Genomic DNA, 24,762 nt, shown 5'->3' with positions numbered 1-24,762 from the left:
CCAACCAAGCTGCCCCACAGGGGGTCCCAAACTCAAGCCTGAGACCCAACAGTGACCTGGTGCCCCATCTGGTCTCCTTCCCTTCCTTGCTCTGACCCGAGGTGGGGGGGGGTGCAGCCCTGTCCCGCCTCACAAACTCAGTCGACCTTCACGCACCCCCCCCCCCCCCCGCTGGAGCCCGCGCCCGCCTGAATGGGCCAAATTGTGGCGGCTGCGGTGGGAGTCTCCCAAGTCCCCGCCGGGCGGGCCGCGCCAGTGGACGCGGGTGCTCGGCTGGGGAGCAGGGTGGGGCGGGGCGGGAGCTTGGGACCCCCGGGCAGGGCGGGGAGCGGGCCTGGAGACTCTGCGACTCCTCACTGCCCAGCACAGCTGGCAGCAGGACTGCCCCAGGGCGCGGCTCCAGTGGACTTCCGACGCCCCACTGAGCGCCAGCCCAGGGCACCTGCGGCAGAGGGCGAGTCGGTCTGTGATCAATAGCAGCTCCGGCCACACCATGTCTGGGTCCGCCGAGACCCCTCCAGCAGGCCGGGTAGCAGATGGGGGCGGCCCGGCGGGCGGCGCGGCAGCGGCAGCGGGGGCTTCGGGTACCAGGGCGCAGTAGCGGGCGGGGTGGAAGCGCGGCCAGGCTCCTTCAGGGCCGGCGGAGACGCAACTCCAGCCAGGGCCAAAATAAGTTGCGCCGGCGACCGAGAGCCGGTTGCTGGGCCACCCGCGCGCCATGCCGGTGGTCAAAAAGGAGCTCCCGGGACGCGAGGACCTGGCCCTGGCCACCTTCCACCCGACCCTGGCCGCGATGCCTCTGCCTCCGCTTCCGCTGCCGGGCTACTTGGCCCCACTGCCCGCCGCGGCAGCTCTGCCCCCGGCCGCCTCGCTGCCGGCCTCTGCTGCAGGCTATGAAGCACTGTTGGCTCCACCACTCCGGCCCTCGCGCGGCCGCGGACTTCCAGCCGCTGCTGGACAACGGTGAGCCGTGCATCGAGGTGGAGTGCGGCGCCAACCGTGCTCTGCTCTAGGTACGGAAACTTTGCCAGGGCAGCAAAGGCCCGTCCATCCGCCACCGCGGCGAGTGGCTCACACCCAACGAGTTCGTCAGCGGCTGTGAGACGGCGAAGGACTGGAAGCGCAGCATCCGCCACAAAGGTGTGGCTGCCGAGGGGGCGCAAGCCGCTGTCCCTCTCCTTCGCTACTTGGGACCCGCGGGTCCGAGCCCTGAGCCCTTCGCTCTGCCACTGGGGAGACTTGGTTTTGGCCCAGAGAGGGCGCTGCACCTCCAGAGCTGCGGCAGGGACCCACACACACCCCGCCTGCCCCCGCACGGTTGCTTCAGTGGACACCGCAGAGCGACCTCGGTCTCCACTGTCCTCCCAGTACGGGCCACAGAGTGCTGGGGTCCCGAGCTACGCAGGAGCGGACGCTCCCTCAGCTCGGCAGGTCTTTGTGAAGCCCCTGGGCCTTCAGGCCCAGAGGAAGTTTACAGGAAGTCGGGAGACGTGTTGGGAGGGACGCCTTCCCTCCCCAGGCTCGGAGCCACTGGTTCCCGCTCGAGTGGAGAGGTGCACGTGCGGCCGGGGTGCGAGTGCACACTGGTTGGGGCTGCGCGGGTAGGTAGGGCCGCGGGAGTGGGGCGGGGCGTGGGCGCGGGGAGCTGGAACAGTGTCAGCGAGACCTGGAGCAGCCCGTTTGGATGGTGACTCCAAAGGTGCGACAATACACCATTGGGGGCCAGATCGGGCCACCTGATAAGCGCGGTGAGGGTCTTGGGAAGTTTGGGACCCGGTAGCGTTTGGTTTAGGAGTTCAGGCTCCGCAATGGCTGCCCTTTCCTGCGTTGGGGACTGACGCAGGCCTGGGTCGCGACCGCACTGCCGCTCACCAGTTCCCCAGCTCGACCTTCCACTGCCTGGCCACAGTTCAGGCGGGACCGGCTAAGAGAGGGTGGGGCAGGAGGAGGGGCGCCAGGGCTGAGAGGAAGCCGCCCTCCACCAGGGGAGGGCCTCGCCCAGGATTTGAGTTTCAGAGCCCAGCAGATCCCCTTTTCGTCCGCGAGGGTGGGGCGGGCAGCAGGCTCTGAAGTTGGACGACAGTGGATTTGGAAGGTTGGTGTGCCTTGCATACACCTTCCGGGAGTGGGGACTGGCTTTGCGGGTGACTGCGCCCCAGAGGCTCCATCTATGCCCTGACTGCCGCTCACCAGCTCTGCTCGGCTCTCCTCACAAGAAAAAGTCTGAAGACGCTTATGTCCAAGGGAATTCTGCAGGTGTATCCTCCAATCTGCGACTGCCCGGGCTGTCGAATATCCTCGCCTGTGGTGAGACCTGGGAATAAGCTGGGTTGGGGTGTCTGGACTCCCCTGAGAACCTGGTGATCTCTAAGATTGGGAGTCCTAACTTCAGCCCTCTGGGCAGGCTGGAGGGAATCCTCCCAGGGCAGATGGGGTGGGTGGGGTTGCTTTGTGCTGTTCCAGACCGTCCCTGGGAATGGGTGGGAATCCTGGGTCACAGGATCCTCTTCTGTTTGGATGAAGGGCGGGTCCTGCCTGTTCTTGAGCAGCCTCCCTCATGGGTGTCTTGGAGCTACTACTCCAGCCTTCAAGGTTCCAGGGTCTTCCCACTGTTATTGTCAATCATTGGGCCTGGGGACTTCCCTGTCCCAGGTCTGGAGATCACCAAGTCATCTGGCTCAGCAGAGAGAGGTGCTGGGTGCTGGGGCAGGACTCTTTTGAGGTGTTAACACTCTTTTAACAGTGTTAGCTGGCCAGGTTGCACATCTGGGTTATCCCCAGGCTTGAGCCTGAGTGGTGTGTGTCTTGGTGCTCCTAATGTTGAAGTGCTGCCCTGCAAGGTTCTGGACCTCGGAGGGTCCATGACATGGAGCCTGGCTGGGGCAGGGTCTTTTCCTGTAGGTGTCCAGAGAGCAAGAACCCCACCCAGGGTAGACAATCTCTGGCCTCCCCACTGGCCTGGGGAGCAGGTATGAGACTCCAGGCAGTGAGGAGTAGAGGGTTGATCTGAAAAGGAAATTGCCTCTAGAGAGGAAGCTCCCCCTGTGGGGTACCTCTAGAGACATGGGGGGTGGAGGCTGCTGTTCCTAGGTCCACCCAGCAGTCCCCTCTTACAGGAAGGAGCAGGAGGGGTGGAGGTACCAGTGGTCCTGAGAGGGCCCAGGCTGCCACCTTGGGTTGATTAACTTTGACTGGGTGGTGGGGCATCCTGGCTTCCCCGTGGGCTCTGCAGGGTGCACGCTGAGCAGGCTGGGAAACCTTGGACACATGGATGCTGGCAGGGGAAGGAGAGCCACAGGCCCAGCCCACACCTGGTCTGCCAGTCACAGCCTCAAGCCGCCCGCCCTACACACTTGAGTCTACAGGAGCACAGGGCACCTGTACAAGAGCTCCCCAAGCAGGTGTGCAGAAACACCTTTTGCTTGCTGTCACATACCTACTGGGCAAAAGATTGAAGTCCGTCTCCATCATGGCACCCCTTCAGGCAGCTGGAACTGGACGGGATCCTCTGGGTGCCCACCTCAGACTAGTCTGGGTTCTCTTTTCTGTTTGGATGGGAGTGCCCCACAGTTTCCAACTTGCCACCCCTGAGGCCTGCCACAAGAGAGGGGCAGAGGGTGGCCTGAGCTCAACATCTGCCATCACCTCAAGTGGCAATCTGAAGCTCAGAGAGGGATGGAGCTGCTGCCCTTCTGAAGCTCCCTGGTTCCTGCCCTGAGTGAAGGGCGCTTCAGACCTGGGCCTGCCTGCCTCTCTGTGCCTGGCCGCTTCCTTGGAGGTATCTCTATGGATCCCCTTTCTAGCCCCAACCTGTTGGTGCACAGAGGCTGTCTCCACCCACCCTTGTGGCCAGTTTCAAAGGTGTGTGCACTTCATGGTCACAGATACTCCAGGGGTAGAGCATGGTGTGCATGTGACTGTGCATGCTGGAACCCACTCTCACCATTTCAGAAGGGGTCAATTATTGGTTAGGAGCCAGGTTCTCAAATCTGTTGAGCAGTGGGGAGCTAAGTCTCCGATGTATGGGGGGGCATGTGTTCCCCATCCTTGGGCAGGGTTAGAGTGGCCATCTGGGTTCTCAGCATGCTCCCCCATAGAGTTCCCCCCAAGAGCCACCCCAGACCTAACCTTCCAGGGTGCTTTCAGGGCATACCAGGGACTGGAAGATCCTGTGCCCAGCTCTGTGCCTCTTGGGGCTAAGACTGGCATATAGCCTGGGCTCCTTCCCAGCCAGCCGGTCCTGGCCCCCTTCCAAGTAGCAGTCTTATAGACTCTGTGTCCCCCTCTTCTCTTCCCACAGATGAGAGGCAGAGAGATGTTTACTCCTAGTCTGGGTTCTACTTTCTGTTTGGATGGGAGTATTTCTGCCACAAAAGAGGGGAAGCAGGTGGCTTTGAGAAAATACCCCTTTTCTTTTCATGAGAGTATTTCACCTAAGGCTGAAAGGTGACTGAAGAGAAGGGCAGAGCTCATCTCCAGATGCCTGCCACTGGGCTTTGGCAGGCTGGACAAGGCAGAGCCATGGGCCAAGGGGTGTTGAAAATGATACCAAACCTATGGATTGACAGAGGCCAAGGCATAGGTGGGCACTCACCACTGCCGTCTCCCTGCGCTCTGCTGTCACTGGACCCTGTCATCCTGTGGGCTGGCCCTGAAAACCCATTGGCCCCATGCCACTGTGCCCTTATATTGCTGGGTCTATTTCATTCACCATGTTACAGAGGGAAGCAGCCCACCTCAGGATCCTGGATGACCTGAGGCAGGGACCCTCCTTGACCCCTTCCTCACTAAGCTCATGGGTGTGGTGAGGATCAACTCTTTCTGGCAATGGGAGGACTCAACAGGAGAGGAAAGTAGATACTCTGAAAGCCCATGCAGCCTCTGAGCCAGCAGCCTCTTAACCAAGTAAGAAAAAACCTCTGTACACTGGAAAATAATCAATGACTTTTTTTCTTTTCCCTGGGGCAGCAGGACCTGGAGCCAGGAAGGGTAGAGAAATGCCAGGACTAGGGCCACACACTCATGTCCACTGCTCTGTGCAGAAATGTGTGAGCTGGGTGCAGAGCTCCAAGCTTGAGCATACACAGCGCCACGCACTTACACATGGTGCAGGGGGGACGCTGAGGAGAGAAATGAACCATCAGGGCTGGGGAACAAAGGGTCGGGGCTGTCAGTGCTCTCGGGTGGCCTGTGGCTCCCAGGCCTGCAGATTACAAGGGACCAGCAGTCTCAGACAGACTTCCCCTGAGCTGGGCTCTTCATGGTGCTAACAAAATAGCAAAGAGGCACTGGGGCTGCCGCTCAGTGGCAGAGTGTTTTGTGAGGCCCTAGTTTCACCAGCACTGCAAAAGAAAAAGAAAAGTGACTTTGCTTGTTGATATTGCTGTAAGTTTTCAGGACTGACAGAGGAGATGGGATGTCAGCCAGACACGTTGAGAGGGACCTGCTCCCTGACTGCACACCCACCAGGACCATCCCCATGATCCCTGCCCCAGGCTGTATGCACAATCCCAGAAGACTCTGGGGACCCAGGGAAGGAGCTGAGGGTCATAGCTCAGGCATCCCCAGGGCTCCCTGCCACAGGGTGGGCACCCACACTCAGGCTGGGCAGGCAGAACAGCCCACACTCTGCTGTCCTCACAGGCTGTGCCTGGAGCAATGAGGTCTGTGGGCCTTGGCCCAGGCCCAGGAGGCTGATGTCTAGCTCAGCCTTAACATTCTCCTCCTCCTGCTCAGAACCGGGGGTGGCTGGCGGACAAAAGGACAGTGGCCCTGCCCCCTGCACGCTCCTGAAAAAGGAACGAAACCCCAGCTTTTCTGCCAGTGATGGTGACAGTGATGGAGGTGGCCCAGCCTGTGGACGGCAGCCAGGCTTGAAGCAGGAGGATGATCCGCACGTCCGGATCATGAAGAGAAGGTACTTACTCCAGATCTGGGCTGGGAGGCTCAGGCTCCTGTGGAAGGGGGCACCAAGACCAGGGGTCTTCTGGAATGCTGCTGTGGGGCGGGGGTACAGGCAGAGGCTGTCCTCTCTCCTGAACTGGCGCCCGGGCACCTTGTTCTGCCTCAGCCATGCCGTGGTCACTTCTGGGTAGAGGTTGGCCAGCAGAGAGACCCAAGGTCCAGTACCCACCTGGGCTGACACCCACAACCTCCCAGAAATTTGTTTCCTGATATGGGCCTCGTCCTGCCAGCACTTAGGAGTGGGGTGTCTGTGAGTAAGGATGTTGGGGGCTGTGGTGCCTGGTGTTGCCCAGGGCTGTTCAGCCTGCTCCTCCTCCTCATCCCTGGGAGGCCAGAGCATCTCAAGCCCTGGGTTTGTTCAGTGGAAGTTGCCACCAGGTTGAACTGTGCATGAGGTGCCGCCCTCATGACTGCCCTGGCTTCTGGCTGGTGGGATGTTAAGAGTCAGTCCCACACCCCGCTGCTGTCTCTGTGCCAGTAGTGGAGCCACTGACCATCTTTTCTCTCCCAGTAGAGTCCACACCCACTGGGATGTGAACATCTCCTTCCGAGAGACATCTTGCAGATAGGAGCCTGGCTTGGGCAGGGGCAGCTGTTGCCATTTTTCCTTGGTCCCACCCACCCTGCCTCCCTCCTCTACCCATGGTTTTTTGTCTTGTCCTCTGTCCCAGTCAGTGTGAGCCAGTGTGGGCCATGCAGTTGCCAGGCTGGTTTGGATGTGTGTCCTTACGTGGCCTGGAAGGTAGGTGGCATGGTGCCCAACTGAGATCAGGAGGCCCATCTCAGCCAAGTGCAGACTTGTTCCAGGCCTCAACAGCATGGGCAGGGTTCTAGACAGCCCACCCATGGAGAAAAAGCATGCTATGACCCTCACCACTGGACTGTCCATTGGAGCCCAACAGCTCTAAGATGAGGCTGTGATTTTCACCTCTCACCCTCCCAGAGACCCACCAGGAGGGAGAATGGTGATGTGTGAGCAGGTTCTTGAAGGATGCATAGGAGTTCACTGGGAAAAGGTGGTCTGCAAAGCTGTGGAGGGATGAAGGATGGGATGAAAGGGAGGAGAATGGGAACTTCGCAGGTCTTGCTCAGTGGGATGCTAAGAGGTCTGTACCTTAGCCGCTGGACCAGTTGGGCTTTGTTCTCCAAGCTGAGCCAGCCACAGAAAGTTCCTGAGCAGGGAGTGACCAGGTCTGTGTTTTGGAAAGATCCTTCTGGGGACCCTGGCAGGTTGGGGTTTCCTCACATGGATTTGGGTTATGGAAACAGGCTGGGGCCTGTGAACCCAAGACATAGAGGATAAAAAAGAAGCCCCCAAGAGGAGGTCAGGTGTCAGGGACCCAGTTCCTGCTCCCAAGGGGCAGGGGCTGGTTTCTGGTTATTGGGGCCAAGTTTTTCCCCAGAGCTTCAAAGGAAGCACCACAGGAAGGCCTGATGGGGAGCAGTGGGCACCAAGGGCAGGGAAAGCCTCTTGGGACTCAAGCTGTGGGTGCCTGGCCTCCCCAGCCCAGCTGCAGGAAGGCAGCTTGTCCTGGATCTCTGCCAGAGGTGTCATTATTTATGTCTTCAGGAACGTCTGGATCCTGGAGCTGAATTACAATAAAAACATCTTTAAACTTATTTCCACCTCATTTTGGAGTTGCCAGCTCATCTGATCATTTTTATGAACCGCCATGAACATTGATGACATTTTATGAGCCTTTTACTCTGGACGATACAGGATAAATTTGCCAGCAAGACCTGCAGGGAAACCCAATGGCTGTGCCTCCCCTCCGGACCTGCACCTCCTTGGGGTACACCTGGCCTTGGGGTGCGGGGAGGCCCCAGGAGTCCCATGCTGAGTTCTCACCAGTACTGGCTGCTGCAGCCTGGGCTGTGCCTGAGAGGAAGCAGGCCTGCATTAGTGGAGACCCTGGTCCCACAGAGGATCCAGAGGGGCAAGGATGACTTTCTGAATTTCATTAAAGGGAAGGTTACAGTTCTGGAGAAGAGCACACCACAGAAGACTAACAGCCCATCATATCCCGTCTGCTAACAGCCCCCAGTGTCTGGACAAGGAGGGCTGTGGACCGCCAGCTGCCTCACACTGGGTCACCAACTGTGTTTGTCCCATCCCGACTGTCTGTCCATCCCCATTGTCTGTCACTCTTCACTGGTCTGTCTGCCTCTTGCATCTGTCTGTCCTCTTCGTCCTTCTGACCAGTCCTGCTGGGGATGCCTGCTGCTGGCTGCAAGCAGAGGCCCAGGGCCCTCTGCCCTGTGATGCCAGTGCAGCCTGGCTGGCAAGAAGGGCCTTCTAGGTCCCTGACCCTCTAGGGCCCCCAGCTGGTGAAGGCTACGTGAGAGTTGGGGTGGGGAGGCCCTCAGGGGGGAGTCGGGTCTCACCCTTCTCCTGGCCTCCTCACAACCCTCCCTGCAGCCTTCCTGACCATGCCCCAGTCTCCTCCCCACGTGCCACAGCAGCCTGCTGAGGCCTTGCCTGTGTGTAGTGGCCCCACACTGTGAAGACAGGTGCAGAGCTCTCAACTCTCCAGCCTGTGTGTGAGTCTCTTGGCATTTTTTTAAAATGAACCCAGCATAATTTGTTCAGTGAGTAACTGAGTGACCAGAACAGGTTTCCAGGACTGGCCCATCTTGGGACCTGAGGAATGAACCCCCAAGGCAGGGACTTGGGTGTGGAATGCAAGGGCAGGTCCTGTCTAGCCAAGGGTGGCCCCCATCGGCCTGCACCTCAAGAGCCCGGGTAACCCCCAAGTGAGACAGAGCCGATCGCTGTCATTGAGGCTGGTCCCAGATGCAGGTGCTGCTGGGGGTCCAGGCCAGGGCTCACAGGAAATTACTGTGCTCACCTCTCCAGTCCCTGGAAGCAAGAAGTGTCCGGTGCACTGTGGGGAGCAGCTCCATGGCAGCTGCAGCCCTGTACCCGGCCATCCCAGGCCCCTTCCCCATGCTGAGGACAGCAGTTCTCTCCAACATCCCAAATCAGTGAGGATGATGGGGGATGAGCCTCGTGAGATTAATCCCATAAAGTACTTACTCCCTACCTTCCTCCCGCCTTCATGGGGTGGGGGAGAACCTACATCTGGGTCTCTTAGGGGTTCTGGGGCCGCCCCAGGGTATCTGGTGCTGAAACTGATCTGCTTAGGGCCTGGCCCTGGATTAGCCTGGCTCCTGCCAGCCCAGGCTGGGGGCTATTTAATAAGGTTCAGGGTCGGTTCCTAGGTCACTGTGAGGAGGCTCTGCTAGTGTCAGTGCTGCTGAAGAGGCTGCTCCACCACAGGTGGGCCCGGAGGGCACTGCTGGGGGCACTGGGCTTCCCTGTCCCTGCTCTGGCTGGCCTTGACTTCCTGTCCCCTCCTTCCCTGTTGATGGGGTTGCTCACATAACCCCAGGGTGCCCCACTTTCTCCTCCCTCTTCTCTCTGGGGCTGTGGGTGAGGGCTCAGCAGGAGGGAGAAGGGACAAAGAATCACATGTAGGGTGATTCCAAGGCCAGGCCTGAGTGCACCCTGGGTGCACCCTGGGGATCACAGGTGTCTTGAGCCGGCCAGGGCAGATCTTTTTATCTATGGGACTTTGGTCTGAACCTCAGTTTCCTGATTTGGAGAAATGAGGGCCCCAAGAGGGTGTTGCAAGTTTTAACCAAAGTGGCACGTGCCAGGTGCTTGCTTCAGAGCTGGCAGCACATGGGTGACAGTGTGCTCTCTATATGTCTGTCCTGTGAGACAGCAGGCCGTCCTGTCCTCCCTCTGAGGCAGGGAGCCGAGCACAGCACTGCCTCTCTGGAGAGAGGAAGGTGGGAGGGGCTGCTCTGGCTCTGCACAGACCAGCTGGGTGCTGGAGTGGGGTCCAGGTGCCACTCTCTGCTTTCTCTTGGCCTGCCTGCTGAGTGTGCGTAGGTGTGGCATCCCAAGCCCAAGCACACATCACCACGCTCAGTGCATGCTGTCCTCAGCCCCAAGCACCCTTGTACTCATGCTCATCAGGTTGCACTGCCAAGGTTCATGGCTCCATCCTCTGTCTTGCTCTGCTGCAGCCAGGACATTGACCTTCCCACACTCATGTCCAGTGTGCACCGAAGCCATCACCTCGTTATGCCCAAGCACCAGAGCCGCTGTGAATTCCAGAGAGGCAGTGTGGAGGTTGGCTTGGGACCCACAGGTGAGGAAGCCCCTGGGTCCTGAGGGCGAGGATGGGGCTGCCAGGGCCACAGCAGCTCTGCCTAGGGACAGCCACCCTCCCTGTGTCTGTTCAGAAGCTCTGGAAGCCTTGGCGGGCAGCCAGGGAGGCCAGCAGAGGAGGCGGGAGGTGTGAGGCCGGCTGTCCCATGGGGCTCTATGTGATGGTAATTGTGTTAATCTCAGCCAGTCAGGCAGACTGGTGGCCAAGGGCGGCTCCAGCGTGGCTGCTGCTGGGGTGGGCTTGGAGTTTCGAGGCCAGCCACCCCCTCCTCACAAGACAGGCACAGGCAAAGACCTTCCAGAGCTCACCTCCCACCAATGCCCACCTCCCACCAAACCCACAGGGCATGTCGGCCTGGTCCTGCTTTTCAGGGGTCCTGGGAGGGAAAGGGCCCATCCCCTGCATCCTGGACCACTTCAGGTAGGCCAAGAGGGCGCTGGCCCAGGAGCTTCCAGGGCCACCAAGGAGATCTGGTTCCTGGAGGCAACAGGAACTCAGAGGGAGAGAGCAGCTTGGGGACCCAGGCAGTCTCCCACGGAGCAGGTCATGAGGGGTTGCAAGATGCCACCACCGAGAGTGGGCACAACTTGACCTCAGGGGCCTTGTCACATGGACCCTGGACAGGATTGTTTCTGACAATGGCTACTGCTCTGGGAAAGCAGGGTGGGCATCACCCACCACCCTGAATACTCCCAACAGAGCCCCCATGAGCCCAGAAGGCCCTTGTGGATGGGGTGGGGGTTGCTTCTGGAGCTGCTTTGGAGGTGGCTGAGCAAGAGGCTGGTAAAATCTAATTGCCCCATCGATCGGGCGGAGCCAAGGGAGACCCTCAGTGATTGAGATGTTCTGAGGCAGCAGGCCCTCTCCTGCCTATGGACAACCTCCTCAGGTACACAGACCTGCATGTGCCCTGTGTGTCTCCTGCAGGGCTTGCTCACCCTGCCAGGTAGCCCTCTGCACTCTACAGTGAGTGCAGGTCACATGCTGTACATAGCAGCCAGGATGCTGTGTGTGTGTGTGTGTGTGCGTGTGTGTGTGTGCGCATGCGCGTGCACCTGCCAGATCTACAGCTCCCCGTGGGCTTCCTCTGGGCCCTGCAGAGGTCTTTACCTGTCACCATGTCTACTTCCTTCCTGTGGCCCAAGAGGGTGTCCCTCGAGCCAAAGCTTCCTGGGCCCTGGACAGGAAGGATCCCAGAGGACTGAGGAGCTCAGCGCAGGTCTTGTGACTTTGAGGTCCACCCCTGGTACGTGTGTCTGCCTCCTGTCACTGCCTACATCAGGTGTGACTTTGAGCTTATGCAGTCTCCTCAAGGCAGCTACAAGGCTGGGTCTCACTGCGGGGCACTCCAACCCCAGTATCACCTCCCTCAAGCTGTGACTCTCAAGCTCCCCAGGAGCAGAGAAGCCCAGCAAGGAGGTGGGAGTCGCCACTGTTGAAACAGGGAACAGACTGCAGAGGTTACCCTTGCTGACCCCTGAGCATGTACAGGGAGCAGGAGATGGGCAGCAGGTGTGGAGAGAGGCTGCAAGACCCACTCCCTGCCTGGTGCGCTCAGGGTGCCCTCCTGCTTGCTGGACTCTGACATGCAGCTCGTGATGCCCATGTGCACCTGAGTGCCCTCCATCTGTCCTACATGGTCTGTCTGACCTGACCCCTCATGCAGGCAGTGGGGACTGCCCCCTGTCTTTGGGGCAGGGCTTGGGGCCAGCCAGCTAGACCAGTGGCAGTGAGGTGGCTGAGATCAATAAGTTATTAGCACCATTCTGTCAGCTGTAATGTGGAGATTGATCAATGCTCTGGCTGCCACCGCACTTTCCTAGCCTGATAAAAATGACAGATTAAAGGAATAAGGAAAAGGAATTAGGCTCCTGAGCTGACAGCAGGGCTTCCTGGGGGCACAGGTTGGGGACCCCCAAGTACCAAGGTGTCATGAAAGGCTTGAGTTACACAAGGAGCAGCCCTCATCCCCGCCACCCTGGGTCTTCAGAGGCAATAGAGTCTGACCTGGAGGCCAGGATGATGACCTGCTATCAGCAGGGCCCCCTGATGTCAGGGTCCTCAGGAGGTAGCAGAGCTTGGGGGTGCAGGGACAGGTTTGGAGACTGACCTATAGATGTGTGTGGCTTTTATTTTCATTTCATTTTTATAGTACTGGGGATGGAACCCAGGGCTTCTTACATGTGAGGCAAGCACTCTACCAACTGAGCTACATCCCCAGCCCTGTGTGCAGCTTTTGATGTGGAGATGTGATCTGTAGAGGGGATAGTATAGGAATAAACAGACCAGGATCCAGGAACCTAGGGTCTGTGTAGGGCAGGTCAGCTGTCCAGGGGTGACCATTGGAGCGCAGAGCCTGGCTGGGCAGGTGTGTGCTTGCCAAGGCTGAGTGCAGGAAAGAGGAGGGTCTGGGCTTTTGGTGCAGAGAGGAGGACCCCCCTGAGCACACCCCTGGTGTGGGGAGTGACATGTGCCTTCCTGACTGACTCTCCTCCCCAGCACCTGCACAGCCCACCCCAACCCTGCTCAGAAAGGGAAGGTAGTTCTGTTCTCCAGGAAAAGCTGAGGTGGGCTTATGAGCACACATGGGAATGGACTGGCTGGTCAGGGGCAGCCAGAGACCCGTGGGGACACAGTCACAGTCACGTGTCGCACCCATCATTTCTATTCAAATGCAGCCTGGGGCCCAGGGTCAGGGCTGCCCTGTTTCCTTGCCTTGCTCCATACCTGTCATGATATCCTCCAGCCAGCTGGGCTCACCAGGTGGAAGCCTGGGACCCAGGGCTGGCAAGGCCTTGCCCAGCAGCACCCAGGATGCTTCTGAGTGGAGGGGACTGGGGCTCACTAGACTGAGCTGGGGCAGGGGTGGGTCTTCCCCACCTGGTCTTCCCTGCCTCCTCCTCCAGTCCCTGAGACTAGGTGTGGCTCACTCCACCCTCTGCAGGTGGCTTGCTAGGCAAGAGACTGGGCTGCTCCCCGCACATCACCAGTGACTGCTCTTCAGAGAAGAAGGCCCGAAGCGAGTCTGAGTCTGAGTACCCTCGAGGTGGGAGCCCAACCCAGGGAGGAGGGACAGGTCACTGGAGGAGGAAGCAGTAACTGAGTGCTTGGAAGTGTTGTTAGACCTTCCAAAAGGGGCAGGTGTGCACAGAGGAGGGACTTGGGTTTCGTAGCAGGGGTGGAAGGTCTTAGGCTTAGGGTGAGGTGTGCCTTCCCGACTTGCCTCTCCGCCTGGGTAGTATTTCAAGGAACATCCCCTCCCTATGTGCTACCCCAATGCAGAGACTCTGCTGCTGCCAGAGCTGCGACCCAGCATGGCGCCTGAGGACCACTACGGCCGGCTGGTTTCAGCTCTCAGTGAGGCTGGCAGCTTCGAGGAACCACAGCGTCTCTACCACCTGGGCCTCCCCAGCCATGGTATGTGCCCTCCCCACCTGTGTACACTCTCAGTTGCCTCTCCACCCCAGAAGAGGGTTGGCTGCTGACATCAAGACCAGGATTGGATCTGTCAGTGACCCCCAGCCCTTTGTGGGTAGGCGATGAGGCCTGGCTGCCCCAGGTCTTGTTCCAAGTCCCCACTTTTCATCACATTCTCAGGTTCCCCTCCAGGCATGCACACAACTTACTCAGGGGTGAGCCCAGGTGAGAGGAAGGGGTAGGGGCTTGAGTAAGCCTACCTGCCCCCTATCCAGGAGACCCTGTGGTCTGTGCCCATTCTCCTGACTCCCACAGCAGTTGGTGCACAAATTTAAGTCAGTGGACGCTGACCTGTGGTCACATTGAAATAGTGCCAGATCTTTGTCCTGCATGGGGGGCAAGCCTCCCAGAAAGACAGGACTAAGAGGCAGCTGTGTTTGGCCACCATGGCCTCCTGGATGCCAAGAGAGGCCCAGCTGGAGGCTGGGATGACGCTCTTGCCCCTCTCCACTCACTGGGTCTGCTCTGTCCCTTGTGGTCATAGCCCAGGGAGCAGTCAGATGCCTGGCCAGCTGCACTCTAGCCTCACAGGCTAGGCTCCTGCTAGGTGAACTTGGCTTTTATGGTAGGAAGTGGATGGGGTGCGGTGAAGGGGCAGGATTTCCTCTCCTTGCACAAGGCACCAAGAGTCTGAATAATTCACCAAATGTTAATAATTTTAAAATCTTCCCTTTTAATTGCTTTCCCTGCTCTGCCTGGGGCCGGCTCTGCTGGCCTATGTAGGGGAGGGAGCGTGGTTGCTGCCGCCATGGTGCTGCTGTCAATCATGGTGCGCGCCGCCCAGCCTAGGAGCCGGCTGCAAATAGCTGCGACCGGGGACTGGAGGCCGGGGTGCGGGCCCCGCTGGGATCGATGCAGGCGGCTGCGCGGGCTAGGCTCTGAGGGCTGGCACCCAGCCCAGGGCAGACCCACCCCTGCTTTTCGGGTAATTAATTTATAAAGAGGCGGCGGCTCAGCCTACGCAAAGGGGAGTGGCGGGGACTTGAAGGCCCGACCCTGGGCAGGAGCACAGTGCATCAAACTACTGCTCGTCCCTGAGTCTAGAGATTGTGGCCGGTGTGCCTGCAAGGATGCGTATGCATGGGCCTGTTGTGGTCTTGCTGGATGCTGACTGTATGCAACCACTGTTGGATGACCGATGTGGACGGATGTTGGCGTATGCTGGTGTGGCCACGTGTACAGGTTCAGTTTCCTGCCTCCCATCTAGGAGGCGGTCACCTGGTGGAGTCTGGAGACCCACTCCTGGAAATGTCACAGTGACCTTCAGGAACAACTCTATGCTCTCATGGATCTGTGCACAGTCCCTCCCCTCAAGGCTCCAGCCTCAGGTTCCACAGCCTTGGGTACCAGCACTGGGCTTTCCTCCCACCTCACGTTCCTTCCAGGTCCTCCTGCAAACCTGTCTCCCCTTCCCTGGGGCTGCTCCTCTGGCCCCAGTGACTGACATCAGGGCTGACACACAGCAGGGATGGTGTGGAAGTGGGCCCCTGGTTCCCTTTCTCCTGGGCTCCCCTGGGCCAGTGTCCTGTGCTCACTAGGATGAGGGGAGAAGACCAGGGAAGGCTGGGCCTCAGGGTCGCTGCTGTTGCCCATCCCCGACCCCCCCACCCCCCAGATCTCCTGAGGGTCCGGCAGGAGGTAGCAGCTGCAACTTTGAGGAATCCCAGTGGCCTGGAAGTTCACCTGCCCTCATCCACAGCAGGTCAGCGCCAGAAGCAGGGTCTGGCTCAGCACCGGGAGAACAGGGCTCCAGCTCCAGCTGTTGCCCCTTCCTTCTCAGAGAGGTACTGGAGCTTGGTATCTGACTTCTGCAGGCCCCATAGCCTGCACCTTCCACCCACTTACTCCTCCCCGATTGCAGCTGCACAGTCATGTGGGTATTGCCTGCTTTGGGTTTAGGGTCTGTTGGGCAAAAAGTTTCTGAGGCCGGCTGAGCTGGGTAGAGGCCCAGGAAAACATTTCCGGGGCAATATGTACCTGGGTGCCAAGAACCCTGGGCAGGAATGTGAAGGGTCACTCTTGTTTCTTTGTTGAGCAACTGGGATCCAGCAAAATCCAGGTGCCTCTGGGACAGTGAAGGGGGTTGAGGTTGGGGAAGCAGAAGGCAGAGCGGCTGGAAGTCGAGAGCAGGGAGGCACTCAGGGATGCCCCCCCTCCCCCCCCCAGCGGGCTGTTTCCAGTCAGGCGCACCCCCTGTCCCCCACTGCCAAGCGCTGCGTCTGCAGCTGCCGCTGCCTGCAGATTGTGGCTAATTACGCTTCGTGCCCCTGCAGCGCGGACCCGCTATGGGGTGGGGGTGTGGAGGAGGGCCCCCGCCCGGTAATTACCTCTGCAGTCACCACCGCCCTCCGGGTCAGCGCCTCCTCTGAGATTAATTGGCGTCGCCAGCGGGGGCAGCGCTCGACCCAGAGCCATAAGGAGCAGCACATCGAGCGCCCGCAGGGCCAGCAATTAGCAGCGACAGGGATGCGCTTGGAGGTGGTTACAGGAATCCGGGGCGCGGAGGGGGCCGGGCAAGCCGCGCTCGCCCCTCAGTCCTGCCTTTCGCAGGGAGCTGTCGCAGCCGCCCCCTTTGCTGTCGCCCCAGAATGCCCCCCACATCGCCCTGGGCTCCCATTTCAGGCCCCCTTTCTTGGGGGTGCCATCGGCTCTGTGCCAGACTCCAGGTAAGGAATAGGCAGGTGTGCACGTCTTTTATGTCCTATGGGCACGCTCATTGAAACTGGTCCTGTAAGGTCACCTATTAATGTGGAGGATGGACCAAGGTGGTGCAGAGGGCCAATTCATCAGGCCAGCACCATTTGACCACTTGGCCCTGGTCTGTCCCTTTTCCCCAGGGTACAGCTTCCTGCCCCCCCCCCAGGCGGAGATGCTCTGCATCTCCTGCAGCAGGAGCTCCTGCATAAACAGAACTTGGCCCGGTAGGTGCGGCCAAAGCCAGGAGGGGAGGTGGGTGGCACTAGCGCTCAAGCTGATCCTACTACTCCTGGCCTAGGCTAGAGATGACCGCGGAGCTGCTTCGCCAAAAAGAGCTGGAGAATACACACCAGCCACAGCTGCTGGCGCCTGAAGTGGCCCTGCGTGCCCCAGACAGTACAGAGGAGCTGCATAGGCGCGGGGCCATGCTGGTGCTGAAACATAGCTCTGCGCCGCTTCTGGCCCTGCCTTCACAGGGTGTCTCTGGTCCGGAGCCTACAACCTCGCCCCAGGAGCTTGCTGGCAGAGCACCGCAGAAGGGGGGCCCTAGTTCTGCCTCAGTTCGGCCCAGCAAATCCAAGGAGACAACAGCATCTGGGCTCTGGGCTCAGGATGTCTCAGAAGAGCCCCCCCAAGGACTCAGATGGAGGGGACCTGGAGATAGCACCGACAGGGGGCTGGGGCTCCACCCCAGGTCAAGCCCTAGGAGGGACTAGCACTGAGGGAAAGGGGCTTCTTTCAGGTTCCACCCTGCCCCTTCCTCTGTCCCTGGGCTTCCCCTAATTGGTCAGCCCATACTTCCACACAGGTGGGTGTGGAGACCCAGGCCAGCCACCCTTGGAGGTCTTGCATGGGGAGGGAGTGCAAGGCCTCCACAGTCGAAAAATATTAAGTCATGGATTGCATGTCTCTAAGCAACTAAGGCAAGCAAAGGTCAGCAGACAGGTGGGGGTATGGGATGGGAGGAACAAAGCCCTAGTGACACCCACTCACACCTAGGCACCATGGGGGGACTCTTCGCTGATGGGGAGGCAGCCACATCCCCTGAGGACGTCAGCAAGTGGACTGTGGATGATGTCTGCAGCTTCATTGGGGGCTTGTCTGGCTGTGGGGAGTATGCTCTGGTGAGGCAGAGCTGACCTGGGCACACAACGGGCCTGTCACTTGCCCTCCTCTCCCTTCCCTACACCCCTCAGCCCCACCTGCTCCTGCCTCATGCTAGCCCCTGCCCAAAGCAAAAGGGGATTCCTTCATTTGACCACTCCCTGAAAGCTACACAGCCTGTTTACTCTCCCTGGCTGCTCTCTGGGCCTTTGCTGGGCGGGACTGATAGGCCTGACCCTATCCCTTCTCTAGGTATTCAGAGAACAAGGAATTGATGGGGAGACCTTGCCCCTGCTGACAGAGGAGCACCTGCTGATGACTATGGGGCTGAAGCTGGGGCCCGCCCTCAAGATCCAGGCCCAGGTAAACATGGACAGTGGGCAGAGGGCATAAAGGCTCTTTGAAATCACCCAATGTCCTTGGCAGGCACCCATCCAGGCTTTTCTTTATAGGTGGCCAAGCGCCTGGGCCGAGTTTTCTACATGGCCAGCTTCCCTGTGGCTCTGCCTCTGCAGCCGCCAACCCTGCAGGCTCCTGAACAGGAGCTTACCTCCAGAGTGCAGCCCCTGTCCCCACCAACAGCCAACTCCCCCTATGGGAGGAGCCACCCACCCACTAGCCAAGCCTCACCCAAGCCAGAGAATGGAACAGCAGCAATACTCCCAGGGGCCCCAGATGCCACCCAGTCTCTGTGTTGAGTTGGCCAGCAGGCTGCCCACAGACCCAGCACAGGATGCAGTGGTACCTCCCCCACAGCTTTCTCCCTTTCAGTTTTGGATGCAGAAACACCAAGAATTTTTAAAAGGAAAAAATGTGACTTAAAAGGACTGAATGAGTTTTCAAAAACTTTCTGGGGGTGAGTGCAGAGGTCCACAGACAAACCAAAGACAAAGGAGTAGAGGAACCAGGGAGCCACCTCTCTGGAGCAGGCTGCTGTGACCTGGCAGCAGGACCAGCCTCCTGCATAGGGCTGGCTCTTGCTGCCCAGGTCAGCACAGCTCTTGGTTCATCTGGTCTGTCGTGCTGTGACAATAAAGCCCTGTCCACTGTCTACTGCCCTCCTGCTGCACAGACACTGGCCTCAGGGCCTTTGGGGCACTGCAGGAGACCCTTAGTCCTCCTTCGAGAGCTGCAGATCCTCTAGCTCATCCTGGGGCCCCTGGGCCAGCTGCCACAGCTCACCAGGGTCCAGTCCCACCTCTGCGTCTGGGCCTCCATCTGCAGGGAGAGAAAAGGCTACATAAATTCTGCTTTTTGGGAGGAAGCCAGTCTTGGAGGTTAATCATCACTAATTAATCACAGCATTAATTAATTTATTGGTGCACTATAAGCTGGCTGCTAGAGCCCATGAGAACAGAGCAGCTGGCTGGGCACCCCAAGGAAGAGTGGGCCGGGCTTGGGGCTGCCCTCCCATGGCTCTGTTGCCAGATGGGATTAAGGACCAGATCCCTTGCCCCAAGAACCATTCACCTTCTGAGTTGCTGCTATCCTCCTCATCCTGGTGGTCCTTATCATCTTCTTCCGCTTTGAGCCGCTGCCAAGTTCTCAGGGACCTAGGTGTTTCTGTGAACCGAGAAGAGTCCATGATGAGCCCCCCCACCCAGCAACCACCAGCAGAGGTCCACAGGAGGGTAAGCCACAAGCTAGAGGACACCCTTCTCTCCACTTGCAGGTGGAAGACCAAACAGAATAGTTAGATGTAGGCATGCTTAGCAATCAGCAAAGAAAACACTGAGGTGGGGACCCCTCTGGCTGTGAGGTCCCACAGCCATCCACACCCTCCCCATCTCCAGGAGCACATGCTTCAGCAGGGGCAGCCCCCACCTCTCTCCCAAAAGTCTGTGGTCTCCTCAACCTCAGTACTGTCCAGGTCAAAGAGGTCTTTAAATTACTTCCTGTCCTCATCCTACCTGTCCTCTATCTTCCGCGGTTTGATCTCTGGGAAGTTCAGATCTTCTAGCTGGAATAATCAGAACCAGAGGAGTAGGTAGGCATGGGCAGGGGGTTCAGAGAGGCCAACACTTTTTCCCTCATAAGCCTCCAGCAGCCCTCAGGAGCACCCTGCTTGGCCACTTGCTACTTGACAACCTTTCTGCTCCCACATCCGTAGCATCCCTCCCAGGACAGCCAGCACCTTGGTGGCATGCTACTCCAAGAAGTAGTCTCTCAAGTCACCCCAACTCATAGCCACAGCCATGCCCAGGGTAAAAATCTAAAGCCCTTCTTGCCTCTTCTACCTGCCTTCCTGGGGTCCACAGGCTGGCCTGTGTGACAAGTATGTGTAGCCACTCCATTCCCTCCAAGGCCCCTGCCCTTGGGAGATGCCTGGTTGTGACAACTCCTGACACCACCCCATAGGATCACCACCTCCTCAAACAGCCATAGTCCTCTGATGCCCCACCCACACCACCACCAAAGTCATCCCCATCAAATCTCTGCCTGGTCCTAAAAGTCATGCCAATGTGCAAGATCTGAATCTAGCTGACCCACCCGCTCCCTTGGCACCCCAGGTGTACCTGCTCTTTGCCACTGATCTCCAGCTGTATCTTGCGGTCCCTCAGCTTCCGCCAGTGGCTATAGTACCTGGTGAGTGGGGTCCTCTCTTCTCGGGCCTGCTTCTCCCAAGCATCCTAGGGGTGGGGCAGTTCAGAGTCATGTCCCACTACGTGCAAACCTCAAACCCAGCCATTCCCTGACAAGTGCCCTCAAGCAGCACCACCCCCACTCCAGATACCAGTTCCCTACTGACCACTGCAAGCTGATCAGAGACACCAAAAGAGACCCTCTGGCGGTGACTGCGAATGTGCTCTGCATTCTCCTGCACCTTTTCCAACAACTGGCGCATATGCCGGCAGTAGTTGGCCACCTTGTCCTCCCAGAGGAAGGACTTGAGCTGCAGAAGTGGGGGGCAATCAACCCAGCAGGCAGACAGGAAGTCCAGGGCCCATCAAAACCTCATGGCAACTCCAGGGAGGTCCAGAGCCCAAGTGCACACAAGTGGGCAGTGGGCCACAGATGAAATCAGGCTGCTCTCCAGCCTGCCCATCTCTGTAAATAAAGCTCTTCTGGCAACAGTTGCATTCATTCCCTCACATGCAATGAGCTTTCTGTGGCTGCTTTTCTACTGTGGCCAAAGGCCAGTAGCCAGACTGAGAAACCATGCAACCATAAATCCAAGAACACTTATTGAAAATACCTGTTTACCCCTACTCTAATCCCCTATCCCTGAGACCTTTGAATCCAGCAGCAGAAGCTTCCTGACTGCCAGGCACTCCTATCTGGGACCCAGGCCACTGCAAAGTGCCAAAGAACAGCAAGTGACTATGCATGTGTGCACAACTATGACTGCAGCCTTGCATGCACATGCACGCACACACACACACACACACACACACACACACACACACACACACACACAACCTGTCTGGATGGGCCTTAGATGCAGCTCAGTTGTGAGCAGCAGCACTGACCCTCCCCCATGAGAGGTACAGGCCTGAGACAGGGAACAGCAGACAGAGAGCCATACTCTCATGGGAGAAGCAGAGAGAAACCCCCACCCCAGCCCCAGGACCACATAGGAAACCAGTCAGGGACCAGCCCACCCCAGTGTAAAGGCTTCTGCAGGCGGCTGGTCTGGTCCCTGGAAGGCTTAGACAGCCTTTCAATGGACCAACATGATGCTAGTATCCTTGGTGAGCCATCCAGATCTGTCCCAACCTGCTGAGTGACTGATAATCTCCTACACCCCCAAGACTAGTACCACACATTGTGGTCCAAGGGGTCCAGCTACAAGGCGGTGCCTGTGTGGAGACCATAAAGGATCAGGCTCTGCTACTAGCCCTGTAAAGCTGGGACAAAGACACCTCCTTTCAGTCCCTGTGTACAAAGGGCACTGAGTCCATTAAAAGATAATCAAAGTCCATCATAAAGCAGGCCCCCAGGGGATTTGGGGAGGGAGCCAACCATTGGGTACACACCTGTAAGACAGCAGGCAGTGCCAATTCAGGGGAGGCAATACTGTGGGCCTGGCCCTGCAGGTATTCTAGCATGAGGTCATACATACAGCTGCTCCACTAGGCCATCCTGAGGCAGCAGGGAAGGACCAAGCTCATCAGGGGATGGGGCCCAGATGCTCAGAGTCCTCCAACTCAGACTGATGAGTCTGCTCCAAGTCCAGGGTGGGGGCCACAAGGAAGTGTCCACACCTCCCAGCCACACTCAGGCTTATGGGGGCTGGAACTATGAATCCACTGGTCTCCAACCCAGGGAACCAGGAAAGTCCATACACAAACATCATAGGATGGCAGGACCCTCCCATCCACCTCAATGCCCTCTGAGGTCCTGCTGTGACCTCAATGCAGCACAGCCCTAAGCCCATCTACAGAGACTTAGAGGGCAACTCACCCGGTATGCTTTTTCCTGCAAGTTGACATTCGATAGTTTCAGGACTACAGAGAAGTTGATGGGCCTGGAGCTCATGCGGCCGGGTCGTTTGTTGAAGTCCACCTGCTGGAAAACCTACCCCAGCCCATCCCAGTGCTCAGATCTTAGCTCATAAGCCCATCAAGATAAGGGGTGAACAGCCAGAAAGCAGCACACCCCAAAGCCTGCAGACCCCTCCAAACTCTGTTTGCTTTCCAGAGATCTAGCCCCCTTTGCCTCTTCAGTGGATAGGGCAGGACCAGGAGCACTGGCCCTCCCTCAAAGTCAGGGAGGCCATAAAGACCAGTTTCAGAAGGCCAAGAAGGTGCCCTCTATAAAGAGCGCTGCCACTTAATCTACCCTTCCCAACATGCAGCACTGAGGCCTGGGCCTGGCACAGCTTCAACAAGTGTTACAAGGCCAAAGCAACAACAGAAGGACAGAGCACAAGAAGATGGGAGTCTTGGGAGGGTCTGGCAGCTTACCACACCCTCCATACACTACAGGCTGTGCACCCAAGCCTTCCCAAAAAGGGGAGGGAGTGGGCACTGAGCCTGGCCTCTTGGCCTTGATATTCCTCCTCAATTCCTAAGAGACTCACACCCAAGGCAGTGGAGCCCAGGGTATATGCAGGAGCCTGGAAGGGGAAAGGGGCACAGAATGGAAGCCATGGAGAGACCCCTCATGCACTAGGTCAGGATGCTGGGCAGCTGAGCTGGGCTCCAGATAAAGATTGATCCCAGCAATAAACAATAAAGTGGTTCCTTCTGGGGGAGGCCTGACTCCCAAAGGGAACTGCTCTCAACATCCCTTCCTGCCCTCACATCAGGGGATAGTAGGCCCAGATACCCTGCTCACTTCAGCCTCTTTGATCTGCCTTCTCAACCTACAACTGGGCATGGGAGGCCCCACAAGGTGCAGCTACAATAAACCAAGGCAGGGTCAGTGTTCCAGCACTGTCCAGGATGAAGGATAAAAAGAAACCATGCCACAGCAGTGGAAGAGACTGGGGAGACACCTAGAGCCAGTTGGCAGGGTAGGAGGCCCTCAGTGGGGTGCCAAGGTAGAGAGGCCACAGCAGGGGCAGTTAGGAATCACACCTTGCTGTCACAGGGAAACAGATGTGGCTTCCACAACAGCTTCACAAAGCACAAACAGCAACCTGCCTCAGTGGAAGGGAATGGGAACAAGCATGGGTTCCCTTTCCTTGTGACCTGGAGACAGCGAGTCTTTGAACATCCTGTGGGCTAAGGCCTAGCCTGACACTAACCTGCCCCATCAGAGCAGCACTGATGCTCAAGTGCACATAGTGGTCCAGGCAGGGCCTTGGAAGCTCTGAAACCACAAACCTGGGTTTGAAGCCCAGCTCTCCTGCCTGCTGCAGTCCTGAGCAAATATCTCTGTGACCAGAGTCTGTTCCCTGACTGCATGACATATGACATCTGCCTCCAAGTAGTCTGGATCACATGATATAAAACATGTCAGATACCAGCTCAGAGTTTCCCTGAAAGCAACCCTCAGCCAAGGTCACTATATTGACAGGTCATGGCTGGTGAGATCATACCTGCAGCAGAACTGGGAGCAACTTTACAGTGAAACAGCAAACATGGAGGGCTCAATAAGGTCCAATCCAGAACCCAACTGAACCTCTGAGGACAGGCTGCTGGAGACACAACCCTTGTCACTGGGTGCCTGCCTCCAGTGGGAATTCAGAATGGTAAGCCCATCCTGGCACAGGGCTGCCACAAGGAGAGCCAAAATACCAGTTTCCAGAAGCCATCAATCCCCAGCCATGCTAAGAGATTGAGCAGGCAAAGAAGCAACAGGCCCAGAGTACACAAGGAGCCAGTTCCCAATAGTTCTGACAGGGCAGCACCAGCATAGAGGACCAAAAAGAGGGGCCCAGAAGGGTGAAGAGTTTCAGGATGGTGAGAGTGGCATGGAGTGTTCAGGGTCAAGATCAACAGAGGAGGAAAGTGAGAGGATCCTTGGATGAAGCCACTTGAAGGCTATCAGAGCCATGGGAAGTGTGGAGAGAGGACATGACCAGAGATTCTGGGCTTGAGGTGGGAAGGGAGGGCATGGAGTCCAGGAGTCCTTGGAGAGGTGCTGATACTGGTATGAGTAGGGAGATGACAGCCCAGTGATCTACTTCTGACAGACAAATCACCCAGAGACTCTGGGCCATGGTGTCTCCATCACAGACTGAAGATCCTCATAAGATCTTCCTCCAAGGGCAGTTTGGTGACAGAGAAGTAGACCCAGGGAGTCATGGGAAGGAAACGTCTCAGAGATATGACTAAAATCATATCTGTGATCCTAGACAAAGTAGGGACTGTGGAAGACCAGGGATGTGGGCAGGGATGAGCCTGGGCTAGCCCCAGAAATACCCAGATTGGGGATGGACAGAAATATAAAGGGAGAGGAATTGAGGTGAAATCTGCTCTAATCCCCAGGGAATTAGGATCAAAGCTGAGCTCAACTGAATGAGGGCCCCCTAAGAATAGTACTTCCGAATCCTGGAACCTGTGAATGTATTATGGTCTGTAATCACAGGGACTTTGCCCAGGGGATGATGTTAAGGGCCTGAGATGGAGGATTATCCCAAATTATCTGGATGGTCCAAGGTAGGGGAAAGAAGGAGGTGGGAGGTCAGTATAAGAGAAGGAATGTGAGAATGGAAGGAGATGAGGGAGAGAGAAAGTAGGGAAAGAGAAATAAGAGAAGATGGGAGAGGGAGAGGGAAAGAGAAGAGGAGAGAGGGGAGGGGCAGAGAAAGCCAGAAAAATAGATTTGTAGATGCTGCACAGCTGGCTTTGAAATTATAGGAATGGATCAGGAGTCCAGGGATGTGGTATCCTCTGGGAGCTGGAAAAGGTCAGGCAATGGTCTCTTCCTGAGTCCCAAGAAGGAGCCT

General features: G+C 57.8%; 1 protein-coding gene and 1 pseudogene across 16 annotated transcripts in view; one reads left to right on the top strand and one right to left on the bottom strand.

Annotated features, from left to right (window-relative positions):
- The first annotated feature begins 417 nt into the window (after nt 1-417).
- Nucleotides 418-18,474, top strand: LOC144374794 (sterile alpha motif domain-containing protein 11-like; annotated as a pseudogene).
- Nucleotides 18,256-24,762, bottom strand: part of LOC144374793 (nucleolar complex protein 2 homolog) — a 41,244-nt gene continuing 34,737 nt past the window's right edge. For 14 of the 16 annotated variants that reach the window (XM_078037550.1, XM_078037554.1, XM_078037563.1 and 11 more), the window contains 6 exons: nt 21,828-21,941; nt 20,173-20,316; nt 19,940-20,053; nt 19,334-19,383; nt 18,894-18,986; nt 18,256-18,641 (listed from right to left, as the gene is read on the bottom strand). In XM_078037550.1, coding sequence (XP_077893676.1) covers nt 18,977-18,986; nt 19,334-19,383; nt 19,940-20,053; nt 20,173-20,316; nt 21,828-21,941 — 432 coding nt within the window. In that variant the 3' untranslated portion in view covers nt 18,256-18,641; nt 18,894-18,976. The remainder of the gene's footprint in view (nt 18,642-18,893; nt 18,987-19,333; nt 19,384-19,939; nt 20,054-20,172; nt 20,317-21,827; nt 21,942-24,762) is intronic. The other 2 variants (XM_078037560.1, XM_078037561.1) reach the window with 2 other exon arrangements.

This window comes from Ictidomys tridecemlineatus, unplaced genomic scaffold (assembly GCF_052094955.1).
Source record: "Ictidomys tridecemlineatus isolate mIctTri1 unplaced genomic scaffold, mIctTri1.hap1 Scaffold_88, whole genome shotgun sequence".
NCBI classification, from domain to species: Eukaryota; Metazoa; Chordata; class Mammalia; order Rodentia; family Sciuridae; genus Ictidomys; species Ictidomys tridecemlineatus.
The sequence above is the reverse complement of the archived record's forward strand: the minus strand, read 5'-3'. Positions and strand labels throughout refer to the sequence as shown.